The sequence below is a fragment of the Juglans microcarpa x Juglans regia genome, chromosome 1D (genome assembly GCF_004785595.1).
Source record: "Juglans microcarpa x Juglans regia isolate MS1-56 chromosome 1D, Jm3101_v1.0, whole genome shotgun sequence".
NCBI classification, from domain to species: Eukaryota; Viridiplantae; Streptophyta; class Magnoliopsida; order Fagales; family Juglandaceae; genus Juglans; species Juglans microcarpa x Juglans regia.
In genome coordinates, this window is record NC_054594.1 from 11,104,479 (window position 1) to 11,117,521 (window position 13,043).

The following is a 13,043-nucleotide window of genomic DNA, read 5'->3' on the forward strand; positions in this document are numbered from 1 at the left end:
AAACCCATCTTAGAGGTGTCACTGTAGACCACATAAGGCTTGTGAGGCTCTGGTACTACTAATAATGGGGCCGAAGTCAACCTCTTCTTCAATTCCTGAAAATTCTTCTCACATTGCTCAATCCCAACATATCTAGCATTCTTCCTTGTAAGTGCCGTTAAAGGGTTAGAAAGTCTAGAAAACCCTTCTACATAGTATCTTGCTAAACCGAGGAAACTACATACTTCATAAGCATTTTGCTACTCTGTTACAATGTTAATCTTAGTAAGGTCCACTGCCACCCCTTTACTAGAAATGACATGTCCTAAAAATTTCACTTCCTGGAGCCAAAACTCATTCTTGCTAAGTTTGGCATATGCTAATGTTCCTTAGTACAATCCTCAAGTGCTTCTTATGCTCTTCCTCATCATGAGAGTAGATCACTATGTCATCTATGAACACTACTACAAAATTATCTAAGTATTGCCGAAAAATCTTATTCATTAGTTCCATAAATGCTGTCGGGGCATTCGTCAATCTGAAAGGCATAACTACGAACTCGAAGTGTCCATAGTGAGTTCAAAAAGCAATTTTAGATACGTCTTGCTCCCTGATTCTGAATTGGTGATATCCAGATCATAGATCAATCTTTGAGAAAACCACAACTCCTTGTAATTGATCTAACATATCGTCTATCCTTGGCAAGGGATATTTATTCTTGACAAACACCTTGTTCAAATCCCTATAATCGATACATATCCTGAGAATCTCATCCTTCTTTTTGAAAAACAAAACCGGTGCTCCCCACGGCGATGAGTCTCATCAAAATTCGGTGAACGATCGGAAATATTCAAGAAACAGTTCTAGAACCACATTTGGCAGATTGTTTGAGAGTTTTCGGAGAGGATTTGAGAGAGGGTCTGTGACAATTAATTGTTTGAAAAACAACCCAATAAGCATCCCCTCTGTAGACGGTCAACCACGAAAAGATCACTCAGGTCCTAAGAAGACTAAAATCCTTGATCCTCAAGATGAATTTCTTCAAACATGGAACAAAATATTTGTGCTTTCTTGTGTGGTATCAGTGGCACTGGACCCACTCTTATTTTACACCCCAGTTTTGAAGAAGCAGAAATGCTTAAGCTTTGAATCGGACAAAACTCTGGCGATTATTGCTTCTATTCTTCGTTCAGTCACAGATGCTTTCTATGCAATACATATATACTTTCAGTTTCGAATAGGGATTATCCCACCTTCTTCTCGTCATGTGTTTGGAAGGGGAGAGTTGATTGCTAATCTTATGGCAATCGCAGAAAGATATTTGTCGACATACTTCATTATCGACATTCTGGCAATCCTTCCCTGCCCACAGGTATGGGTGTGATACTCAATCTCAAGTATCTGTAATCTGGTTTATTACTAAGATAGCTCTGTTACTTTTTTACAAGTCTTTGCATAAGTACGTCGCTTATTATGAAACCAATTTGTACAGTGAGAAATGAGAGGTCATGAGAGACTGTAAATAAGTATATTATAGTGATTTTTTCCTCCCCAAACGCTTGTGGACATAGGCAACAAGTCGAACCACGTAAATCTGTGTGTCCCTTATTCTTACTTTCTCTACACTTTTTTTTATTCACTACCATAGACGTACGCATCATCGCCGTATAGCCGCATCAGAACACTGACAAGGACTCCAAACAACACCGATCAAGGCCCAAGTGACTATTTCTCTCATTCAGTCTAGTTGTGCGATTTTCTAGAATCAACAGTGGCACCGTCTGAGGGATTCAATTTCCTCTCTTTGCCAGAGGTGCGAGAAGGATGATTTTCTGGCATGCTGAACAATTACTGAGCGAGCAAATAACATCCTCCCAGATAAGTATTCTTAGTTTTTTTAATTTTTACATTTACGAAAAATGTTGCTGCAGAAAATGGACAAGTAATTCTTTTCTCGCCCAAGCAAGGAACCAAGCTCCTCACCACTGTTGCAGCTCAAAGGATCGGGCCATTCATCTTTCCAATCCCAAAAATGTAGATTGATCAGAGAACACATGCACTCGGCAAATGTACTAGCGGGCAAGTACTGGGCACTTAAGCACATAGTATCACACAAGATACTGTGCACCCACATGCATAGTACCATGCACAAACACAAGTCATGCACATTGGCACCGTGCATGGCACGCATAGTGCACATTGGGTGCATGATGTCGTGCACCTAGAAGCGTCGCGGCAGCGAGCCGCGAGGTACAGTGACTGGTCGCAGTTTCTGTCCAACACGCATTGGCCCCCACCCATAGGGCCATGCCCAACGGTTGGTCCGTGCACCATGGCACACGACAATGTGAGCCCAGATGAGCCACGACCCCCTGTGGCCTAGTCAGGGGTTGCGTTAATGGTCGCCATGTGAACCACTGACGCTGCCTGTCTCCTCGGCGACGGTCCATCACTGCTTGGCCACGACAGAGGCCTCATAGTTCGGCCGCTTGCTTGACAATGCATGTGGCTGAAATCTCCTGGCTCAGTCCTACCGCGGTACTGCAAAGCCACTGGCAGCCACCCATTGGCTCGCCAGCATTTTTTGCTCCCCAGGTGTGGTTCACGACCACCTCAGCCGTGGACGATGAAAGTGAGCCACGTGCACAATGCACAAAGCGTGCATCAATGCACACGACACGTGAGCCCCATTTCCTCGCCAGCGGTCACCACCTAAACCGCCAGCATCTTTTGCCACCCTTGCGGTGGTCCCCAACCACCGTAGTGGGCAGAGGTGGCCCATGGCCATGTAGTTCCCATGCACGAAACTGCACCGCACGGGACTTTCAAGTGGTCCCCAACCATAGCAGCAGGTAGAGGTGGCCCACGGCCCACTCAGATCAACATGGGACTGACCTACACCAAGCTCTCAGCTCGAGACTGAATCGTACAGGGCCCACATCTGCTCACGACCCTCCATGGCCACCCCATGGTGGGCAACACCTCAACTGCACAGGCTCTCCACCTACATTGAGCCCTCCACCTGCACTAGTCTCTACCAACATCCAAGCTCTCCACTTGCATCGAGCCCTCCAACTGCACCGGGCTTCCACCTGCACGAGCTCATCACCTACACCGAGCTCTCCCCCTACACTAAGCTTTCCAACTGCTTTGGGCTCTCTCCCTGCACCGAGCTCTCCGCCTGCACTGGGCTCTCTGCCTGCACCGAGCTTTCCCTCTGCACCGAGCCCTCGACCTGCATTGGGCTCTCCACCTGCACAGGCTCTCCATCTACACTGAGCTCTCCACCTACACCGAGCTTTCCACCTACACTGGGCTCTCCACCTGCACCGAGCTCTCCCCCTGCACCGAGCCCTCCATCTGCACTGGGCTCTCCAACTGCACCAAGCTCTCCACCTGTATTGAGCTCTCACCCTACACTGAGCTCTCCAACTACGTCGGGCTCTCCCCCTACACTGAGCTCTTCACCTATAAGGAGCTCTCCACCTGCACAGGACTCATCAAGCCGCACATTGCACGATCACCCACGTGGCCAAAGTTATACAACGCTGCATGGTTTTAAAATACCCAGCACGGGCGTAGCCCAAACGTCCCAATATAACTCCATCGGGACTTTGGCACTAACACGCATGTGCCGCGCATGTGGAACGTGAAGCATGCATGAGCCATGCACAGTACACTTGGTGGAGAACAAGGAGCTACCTTGCCTCCAGCACATGTTGCAAGGCCATTTAAAGGATCTACAAAAAGTGGTTGATTCCCCTCTTGAAGTAGAAAACACCAAATGGAAACAAAGGGCGAAACAAGCATGGTTGAAGGATGGTGATAGGAACACAAAGTTCTTTCACAAGTGTGCTAGCCAAAGGAGGAAAACTAATACCATCAATAGGATCATCAATGGAGCAGGCCAGGAAACAAAAGATCTTGAGCTATTTTCCACTTCTAGACTAGTAGGTATTAAGGAATGCCTTTTATCTGTGGAATAACAGTGATTGAAGACATGAACTCCACTCTTATTAAAAATTTCACTACCTTAGATGTCAAGAAGGAAATCTTTAATACGAATCCTTTAGGTTCCCCTAGACCTGATGGATTTCCTACTACCTTCTACCAGGATCATTGGGACATAGTGGGATCAACTGTAAGTGATGCAGTGTTAGAGGTTCTCAATGAAGGTAAATGGTCTGAAAGGTTGAATAACACTCACATAGCACTCATATCAAAGATCAAATCACCTACCCAGGTTACTGAGTTCAGGCCTATCTGCCTTTGCAATGTTTTCTACAAAATAATTGTAAAGGTGATGACCAACAAATTAAAGATCATACTCCCTAATATTATTTATCCTACCCAGAAAACTTTTGTGCCTGGCAAACTCATAACCGACTATGTAATTGTGGCATTTGAATCCCTACATACGATGAGGAATAGGAAAAAAGAAAATGAAGGTTTCATGGCTCTTAAACTTGACATGAACAAAGTTTATGATGAAATTGAATGGGGATTCCTTAGATCTATCATGCAAAAATTGAGATTTGCTCAAAGGTGGATTGATCTTACCTTGAAATGTGTATCCTCGGTTTCATACTCACTTCTTATTAATGGTGTTTCATAAAAAAAAAAAAAAATTCAGTCCAACTAGGGGGATTAGGTAGGGTGATCCACTTTCACCCTACCTCTTCATCTTTTGTACTGAAGCAGTTGTAACCTTCCCAATAAAGCTGAAGCATCTGGCTTGATCACTGGTCTCTCCCTAGACAAAGGTCAAATCCACATAAATTACTTATTTTTGCAGATGACAGCTTGCTTTATTGCAAGGCAAATTCTTTGGAGTGAAGCAAGCTTTTCACGTTACTGGCCTCATATGAAAAAACTCGGATCAAAGACTAAAGAAAGAGAAGACTTCCATGCTTTTTAGTAAGAATACCAATGAAGGAAGAATGGATATCATTACTAGCATAGCAGGAATAAGAGCCATAGACTCCTATGAAAAATACATGGACCTTCCAGCTCTTGTGGGGAGATTAAGTGCTCACTCTTTTAGAGGTGTTCTTGATAAGGTGAAAGATAGATTGAGAAACTAGAAGCTAAGATTTCTGGCACAAGCAGACAAGGAAATATTACTCAAATCAGTTGTCCAAGCCGTTCCCACTTACTGAATGGGTATCTTCAAGCTTCCCAAGCAATTGTTACATTATCTAAATAAGGAAGCACTCACTAGTATATGCCATTTTCTCAAAGGAAGAAGCTGTCATGACCAATCTATTCCTATTAGTCCTTATAGCAGACCTGATAAGTTGATTTGGAGGTGCACCACAACAATAGATTTTAATGTCAAGAGTGCTTACCACCTCAAAGGAGAATTGCAAGAAAGGGACTTAGGCCAATCATCAGCTTGCTTAAATCAGAAGGATACTTGGAAAAATATATGGCACCTGGCCATTCCAAATGTGAACAAAACATTCCTATGGAGAGCTTGTCTCAATGCCTTTCAACCAATCTAACTTGTTGAGGAGGACAGTTGTTGATACCTCTTTATGCCCAATTTGCAAGCAAGAACCTGAAAGAACAGAGCATGCCCTTTGGGAATGTCCCTTAGGTCGATATGTGTGGGGAAAATGTGCAAACAAAATCCAAAAGTGTGGATTCTAGATTCAGACTTTCAAAGATACAATAGAGGCTTTGTTTGGAATCTTAGATGAGGAAGAAATTCTCGAGTTTGTTGTCGCATATTGGAAGATTTTTTAAAGAATAAATGATTTTGTTTTCAAGGACAACTTCACTCATCATAATACTCTTGTCCAACAATTAAAATTACTATTTGAATACCTCAAACGGATTCGACATGCCAATAGCAGGTCTTCTAATGTCATGGATCTAAATGGAAGTTGGGAGGCTCCACCACAAGGCCAGTTTAAATTAAATTGGGATGTAGCTTTGGACAAGGTTCAGTATAAGTTGGGAATAGGTGTTATCATTAGTGACTAGGAGGATACTGTCTTGGCAACAATGAGAATGAAAAGGGATTTATTCCCTGACCCTCTACTAGCAGAAGCTTTTGCAGTCCTTCAAGCCACTCTATTTTGCAAAGACCTGTGATACAAGAACATAATTTTAAAAGGTGATGCTTTGCAAGTAATCCAAGGCCTCAATACTTCTGTAGAGATCGACTCTAATCCGGGAATGCTTATTTCATATACAAGATCGACTTTGGCATTCTTTTCACTCATGGTCTATTAAGCATACAATAATGAGGACTATTAACATAGTGGCCCATGACTTGGGTAATAATGCCTTAGGTATCAAGGACAGGAGGAAATCCCTTCATGTATTCAATCTCTTTTACATAGCATTATCACGAGTAAAGTATGTTTTTTATAAAATAAATAAATAGTTCAGATGACTTTTTTGCAATTTCTACCACTACCCAAAAGTAAGAGCATAAAAGTACCTAACATATGGTATATAAATATTGTCTTCTCGTCATTTGAAAATATATCATAGACCTAACCCAAATCTGTAGCTTGAAGGGCTAATTAATTCATGGGCATTTCTTGACTCTTTGCTTTCCTTTTTGAACCATTCAACCATTTATGGAAGATTATCTCAACCTAGTTTGCAAACACCGAATTTTCTCTGAAGTATTGTGCAATATTTATTAGAACGAAAAATACTATGCGGTGATATGGTATTAATATCCATTTATGTTTGAATTTTTTTTTAAGTAATTGTTGATTTAATAATTAATGGATATTACCACATTAATATAATGAGTTAATGAGATATAAGTGAGATGTAATATATACATTACATCATTAAAAAAAACTTGCAAATTGTCTCAATAAGAACAAAACAACTTGCAAATACTTGCCGTTTTGTGGATATCTTACCAAAGAACAATATGCAAATCATCTTAATAAGATAAGTACAACTTCAAATTGTCCCCTTGTGTTCATTGTAATCCAGAAAATTAATTCAAGTATCTTACGGCTAGGGATGTAACCGGTCTGATTTGATCCGGTTTTAGATAAAATTTGAGACCGAATCGGTATGTACTGATTTTGTATTTTCGAGAACCGATTTTGCACAAGTTACCCCATAAACCAGTACTTTTGATTTTACCGGTTCTGGTCCGGTTCGGTCCGACTTTTCGATTTTAATATACTATATTATATATTATATAATATATATATAATAGTATATTATAGTATATAATACTATAGTAATAATACATTGTAGTATATTATAATATATATTATAATTGTATTATAGACTATAATGATATATTATAATATATAGTGATATAGTGTTAGTATAACTATTAAAACAATAGACTATAGTGATATAAGATTTTAAAAATTAATATTATATTAATTTGTAATTTATCATATAATATAAAACTATTTTATATATAATTATAAATTATATATAAAAATTATAAAAAATATAAAAAATTATAATATATATATGAACTAGTTCGGTTCGGTATGGTTTTAGAAAAAGAAAAATCAAAATCGGACCGAACCAAACTTGGTATCGGACCAAATCCACCGGTTCGGTTCGGTCTAGTCCGGTTTACTGGTTCACCGGTTCTTTTTTACATCCCTACTCGCAGCCATATCAAAACACGGAGATAGAACTTCTATCATTCAAAGTATGTACTTTGAAATATATCAAGATTTATGATTAAATTAGTATATCAAAATAAACATATATCCATTTAGTGCTGGAAAAAGTATAAATTAAAGAAAATAAAAAAACATATAATTTTTTTTTCTTAATATATTTACCTTTAAACTAAATTGATTAATATCTTCTATGAGTGATCAATTCTTATACTAAATTTTGTAACAACTCTTCATATATACATTGTTAAGGAATGATGTAAGCGAATTAAAGTCCAATGATGCTCAATTGATAGATTTGACTTAAATAGTACTGGACTACTTCAAGAAGGTAGACAGTGCAAAACTGGCGAGAAAAGATGAAGATTTCTTGTTTTGGAGAGGAATGGTCAGCATTCCTCAGTTGGGTGAGAAAATGTCAGCATTTTTCGATTGTGGAAGGAAATGGGGCATATCGCGCACAGTTAGTATTTTGGCTATAACTTTAGCTACAGGTGTCAGAATCGTGCATATGACCCCAATTCAAAAAGCTCTCTTCGACACCCATGTAATGGCCATCATGCTATGCCTAGTGGTCTTGTTTTGAGCCCAAAATCAGTCCGTCCCCCCCCCTCCCCAAAAAAAAATCATTTTAAGTTATTTTTCTATTTTTCATCAATTTTGTTTATGGTAATGCTTATTTTTAGCAACAATTTTATTCTAGATTTCGACTAGATTGTAGCGAGATACCTAATATATTTCGTATTTTATTATTTGGTCATAATTGAAACTTTATCTTTTTACCTTAATTATTTTAGTCCGGCTTATGGGTTTCAAAAGATACATTCGATTTTTATAAAGAAACTCTAAGTACTCTTTCTGTTTACACTTTTCTCCATCTCAATTTTTAAGTTCCGTTGTTTAGCTAACAACTATAGTAATCCTTATTCTGCATCGAGGTCAAGAGTCAACTGGACACTTATAACCATTATAATAAAAGCATTTATGCTATTTCTTTTAAAAAAATAATAAATCAAAATCTGAGGGTAAAGGGCCCCTCTCGTTCGGTCTAATAGTTTTTTTTATTCTTCTTTTACGTAAGTTAATTCTAATAGTTTTTTTTTTAATTATTATTTTTTAGATAAAGTTCTTTCTTCTTCTTCTCACTATTGCTAGTTTTGTTGCTTTCTGGATTAAAGTAGACAGATGATCAAAGCTGGAAGACACTACATATATAGATAGACCTACCTGCTGCCTTTATTTTAACCAACAACATTCAATGAATCATTGCTCTCCGTTTCCATAAAGTTTAACAGTATGAGGTAGAAAAACATATTCTTATCTCAAAATACATCTGTATAAAGCTTTAAAGTTCTGTGGGGGCCAGAAGATGGTTACAGTTTAGAGAATTATTGATGTTAAAGTATGCCTTTGTATAAAAAGAACAATATAAAAAATTAAATGCTAACTTTATAGATAAAAAATCATGATCCACCACGCCATATCCGCTAATTTATATTATTCATTTTCTCTCCATGATGGTGCCACATGACTTATTAAAAAAGATTTAAAAAAAATTAAAATACAAATATAAAAGAGTAGAGTGAATCTACGATTTTAATCTTCGTATTGTTATATTTTTGGGCGCCATATTATTTTGAATATATATTTTTTTAATTTTTTTAACAAATCACATGGTATTACATTATGGTGTCATGTTAAAGAAATAAATTGTATGGTATAATCTATGACGCAATCCACTTAATATTATTGCAAGGATTTAAAAAATTTATCCAAAATTTAAGATATAAATTGTTAGAGAAATAGATGCATAATATATGTTATACATAATTTATAGTTGCTCGAATGAATTTTTTAAAATATTTTTAAATGATCAATAAATTTTGCACAGCTCAACATTTATGTTTCTATTTCTTTTTAAAATTAGGATAAAAATTATTAAAGATGTAAATTTAAAATATAAATGGTTAATTAATCATATGAAGAAGACTTTTCATTTACCTAATTAATGGGTCCAATCATACGTGGATCCATTTTATGATAACAATCAAACGACGAAACTTTTGATCTTTTGCTTTTAGTAAAAGTCACCAAAGTCCCACTTGTATTCATGAAGTGACTAGTGCATATAAAAACACGTGGTAAGTATTAACTGAAATTGCCATTCTAGATAAGATATATTTGTATTTGAGAAGTGAGATGATATTATTTTAAATATTTTTATAATTTTTTTAAGAATATTATTTAAATATATAATATTTTTTATTTTTTATTTTTTATCAAATTATTACTTAATTATTATAACTTTCTATACTTTTACACAAAACACAAAAAATAATATAACTTTTTCAAATTTTAAAACAAAATTATATTAAAAAATTATATTTAAGCATTTTTTAGAAAATTATTTTATCTTTTAAGATGAGGCTGTTATTTAGTTTCTCTATATAGTTTTCTGAAAATGTAAACAAATCGATTTTTTCTTAAGAGAAAATAAATGTATACATACACCAATTGAGTAAAAAGTTTCGAGAAATAGAAATATGAACTCACTCCATATCTAAAGTATCTAAATTTCAATAGTGATAAAAAAAAAATTGCAAAAAAAAAAATCTTGATCCACGTGCCACCGCACCAAAGAGAGTCTGCTGTCGCCACGTGCGTTATTTTTAGGGTCTACGACCTCGGATTCTTTAGATCAGACCAACCTCCACTCTCGTAGTATGGCACATAGCCTCCATGCACCTCCACAGTCACTGACACCCATCTGTCGGCGATTCGACGTATCTCTTATTTGCTATCTTCCTATATTTTCACTTCCTCTAACCAAAAATCGTGAAAAAGGGATAGTGAAAGTCTCATTCAGCCAATCCAAACAAATGTAGCACAAAACACTTCATTGTGGCTTCCAGTCGTAGTATTATAATACGTTTATCAAATTGTATGAAAACCGTTTCAAGCGGATTCCAATCATATTATTACAATCTAATTTTCAAATTATATCAAAATTGCTTCATGCGGCTTCCCTTTTGGGAAATGGGTGGAGTCAAGTCATTGGCACTATAACTTTTTTTTTTTTCCTTGTGTTGGATTTGCTGGTTTTGGATAAATGTTGAGCCCTCTCACTCTTTTGAATCTTGTATCCTATCAATATTATATATATCTATAATATTTTTTGGTTAGGGAAAAAAAAAAAAGACTATCTCACCATAGCCTAATCGGAATTTTTTTAGTGCATAATTTTTAACAATAATCAAGTTGTGGGTTAAATAAGTTGAATTTTTGAACAATTTGCTAATTACATCAAAATTATTTTTTATTTTGATAGTGACAAACGTAATTTTGTTCTTAATTATATGCACATTTAATTATATCAACAAATGAACTTTATCGAAGACCCGTGATTTTATTTTTCCTTCGGACTAATGAACAAACCCTTACTTCATATTTACTGATTTGTAATTCAATTGTATATCTTCTGTTTGTACTTATAAAAATAAAATAAAAAAATATTCCTGCATTATATAAAAAGAGATAGAGTTATATATAAAGTTATATTCTAACAATATTTTATTCAATTTATAATTTTAATTTCATCCTATCTGTGTATCTAAACAAGACCTAAAATAGTCAATTAAAAAAATCATATTTATACTAGTATATAAATTCTACGTACTTTTTTTTTTTTAAAAATATTAATAAATCTAAAAATTATATGAAAATTTTATTTTTTTTAATTATAGATTACACTTTTTCAAAAAATAATGTACAGAATTTATATATTATAAGGTTGTATCTACTTTTAATCATAAAAGAATAAAGAAAAGAAGACTAGAAAGTAAAGTCACATCCACGTGGGTAATTAACTAAGAATCTTATATTTAAAATAAATTAATTTATAAAAGTAACGAATAATAATTAGATTCTATTAGTATATTAAATTGATTTGAGTTAAAATGAAAAAATATTATAAAATATTATTTTTTAATATTATTATTATTTTAAAAATTAAAAAATTTACGATGAGTTAAAAGTACCGACGTGGCTTCTGAGATTCGGACAAAGTAGAAGCAGGAGGGTGCCACCACAAAGCTACAGAACTCAATAAGTTCATGGAGGCTCACTTTGGTGGCTGACTTCAGAGTCATCGCTCGCACGAACTTTCTTCCGAGCTCTCTGCCTTCTTTTCTTCACGGAACTCCTTCTTCAAATACTGAAGACCATTCTTGTTGTTTCACAGCATCCATGAAAGCAACACAGATATTGTAAGGAACTCCAAATATGCTCAGTTCTATGCATTTTCGTTCACTCTGTTTCAGTTTTTGTTTGGTAGATAAGAAACGGTTAGAAAATAAAATAAAAGAATAATAACCCCAGAGAACAAAACCCTTTACACTGATATTGAGTCTGCTTAACCAGTTTCGCTTGGTAGATATGTTTGGCTTTGGCTTTTATTTTTTGTTCTATTTTTTTTTTTTCTTTCTGAAGCGCCGACAAAATTAGTAGATAACAGTATAAATTTTTTCTTCTTCTCTTATTTCCTTTCACTCTACTCGGCAAACAAACAGAAAGTTGATATTTGATATTTGAGTGCAAACAAACGGACGGAGCATTCGAGGCGAGAGAAGTTAGGCGATATATATGGGGACTGCCGGCACAGACTCTGCTGAAACAGAAATATCAAAATAGCGTAGCGCGAGTCAGGCTGGGAGTAGTTGTTCGTTTAGACGACGAAAGGTGAGGTACCAGTAAAAGACAATTATATCTAATTTTCTTTTTTTCTCTGCAACCAAACAGATCAGGTTATATCGGTTTTTTATTTTCTTCTTGTCTTTTTATGACCACTACTCCAGTTGAGAAACTTGCTTTACATTTTGGTCATTTATCGTGCTGTCTCTAAATTACCAAAGTCCAGAATTCCAATTAATTTTTACTGCTGACGGTAAAAAGGGGATTAAGTTATGGGCAGTGAGTATTTTCATATATTGTACAAATAATAATAATAAATAATAATATTGAATACTAATAAATAATAAGTAAAAATTAATAATAAAATAATAAAAAATAATAATTATTATTATTATTAATAAGTGATCAAATCGTGTTAAGCATTTAAAGTTGTCTCTTGACTTCAGAGTTGACTAGCCCCTGATCGGAAAAGTAATAAATAATAGTCATAAATTGCTAAAAAAGTCACATTTCTTTCTCATATTGTTTGGCTTTTCACATTACGTAGCATGGGACATTCTGTGATTCCATTGTAGAGAATATGGAATCTGAACTTCAACTTCTGCAGGGCCTAGTTTTTGATATCTTTAACTGAAGAGTGTCAAAATCACGAGTTGGGCTCTTTCTATTGGAGTTCTAATTGACCGCAGGAATGGATTCCAAGCGAAATAATTTTGTAAGGTTAGTTTGTTCAAGCCCGAGTACTTCCCC

At 35.8% G+C, this 13,043-nt stretch overlaps 1 protein-coding gene across 4 annotated transcripts in view; it reads left to right on the forward strand.

Annotated features, from left to right (window-relative positions):
• The window catches only part of LOC121235934 (cyclic nucleotide-gated ion channel 1-like), a 45,826-nt gene that overhangs the window by 28,559 nt on the left and 4,224 nt on the right, over nucleotides 1-13,043 (forward strand). Inside the window, exons 1-2 of one of the 4 annotated variants that reach the window (XM_041132389.1) lie at nucleotides 11,883-12,341; nucleotides 12,901-13,013. In XM_041132389.1, coding sequence (XP_040988323.1) covers nucleotides 12,985-13,013 — 29 coding nt within the window. In that variant the 5' untranslated portion in view covers nucleotides 11,883-12,341; nucleotides 12,901-12,984. Of the gene's footprint in view, nucleotides 1-805; nucleotides 1,352-11,882; nucleotides 12,342-12,900; nucleotides 13,014-13,043 lie in introns of those variants that run through there. The other 3 variants (XM_041132396.1, XM_041132381.1, XM_041132403.1) reach the window with 3 other exon arrangements.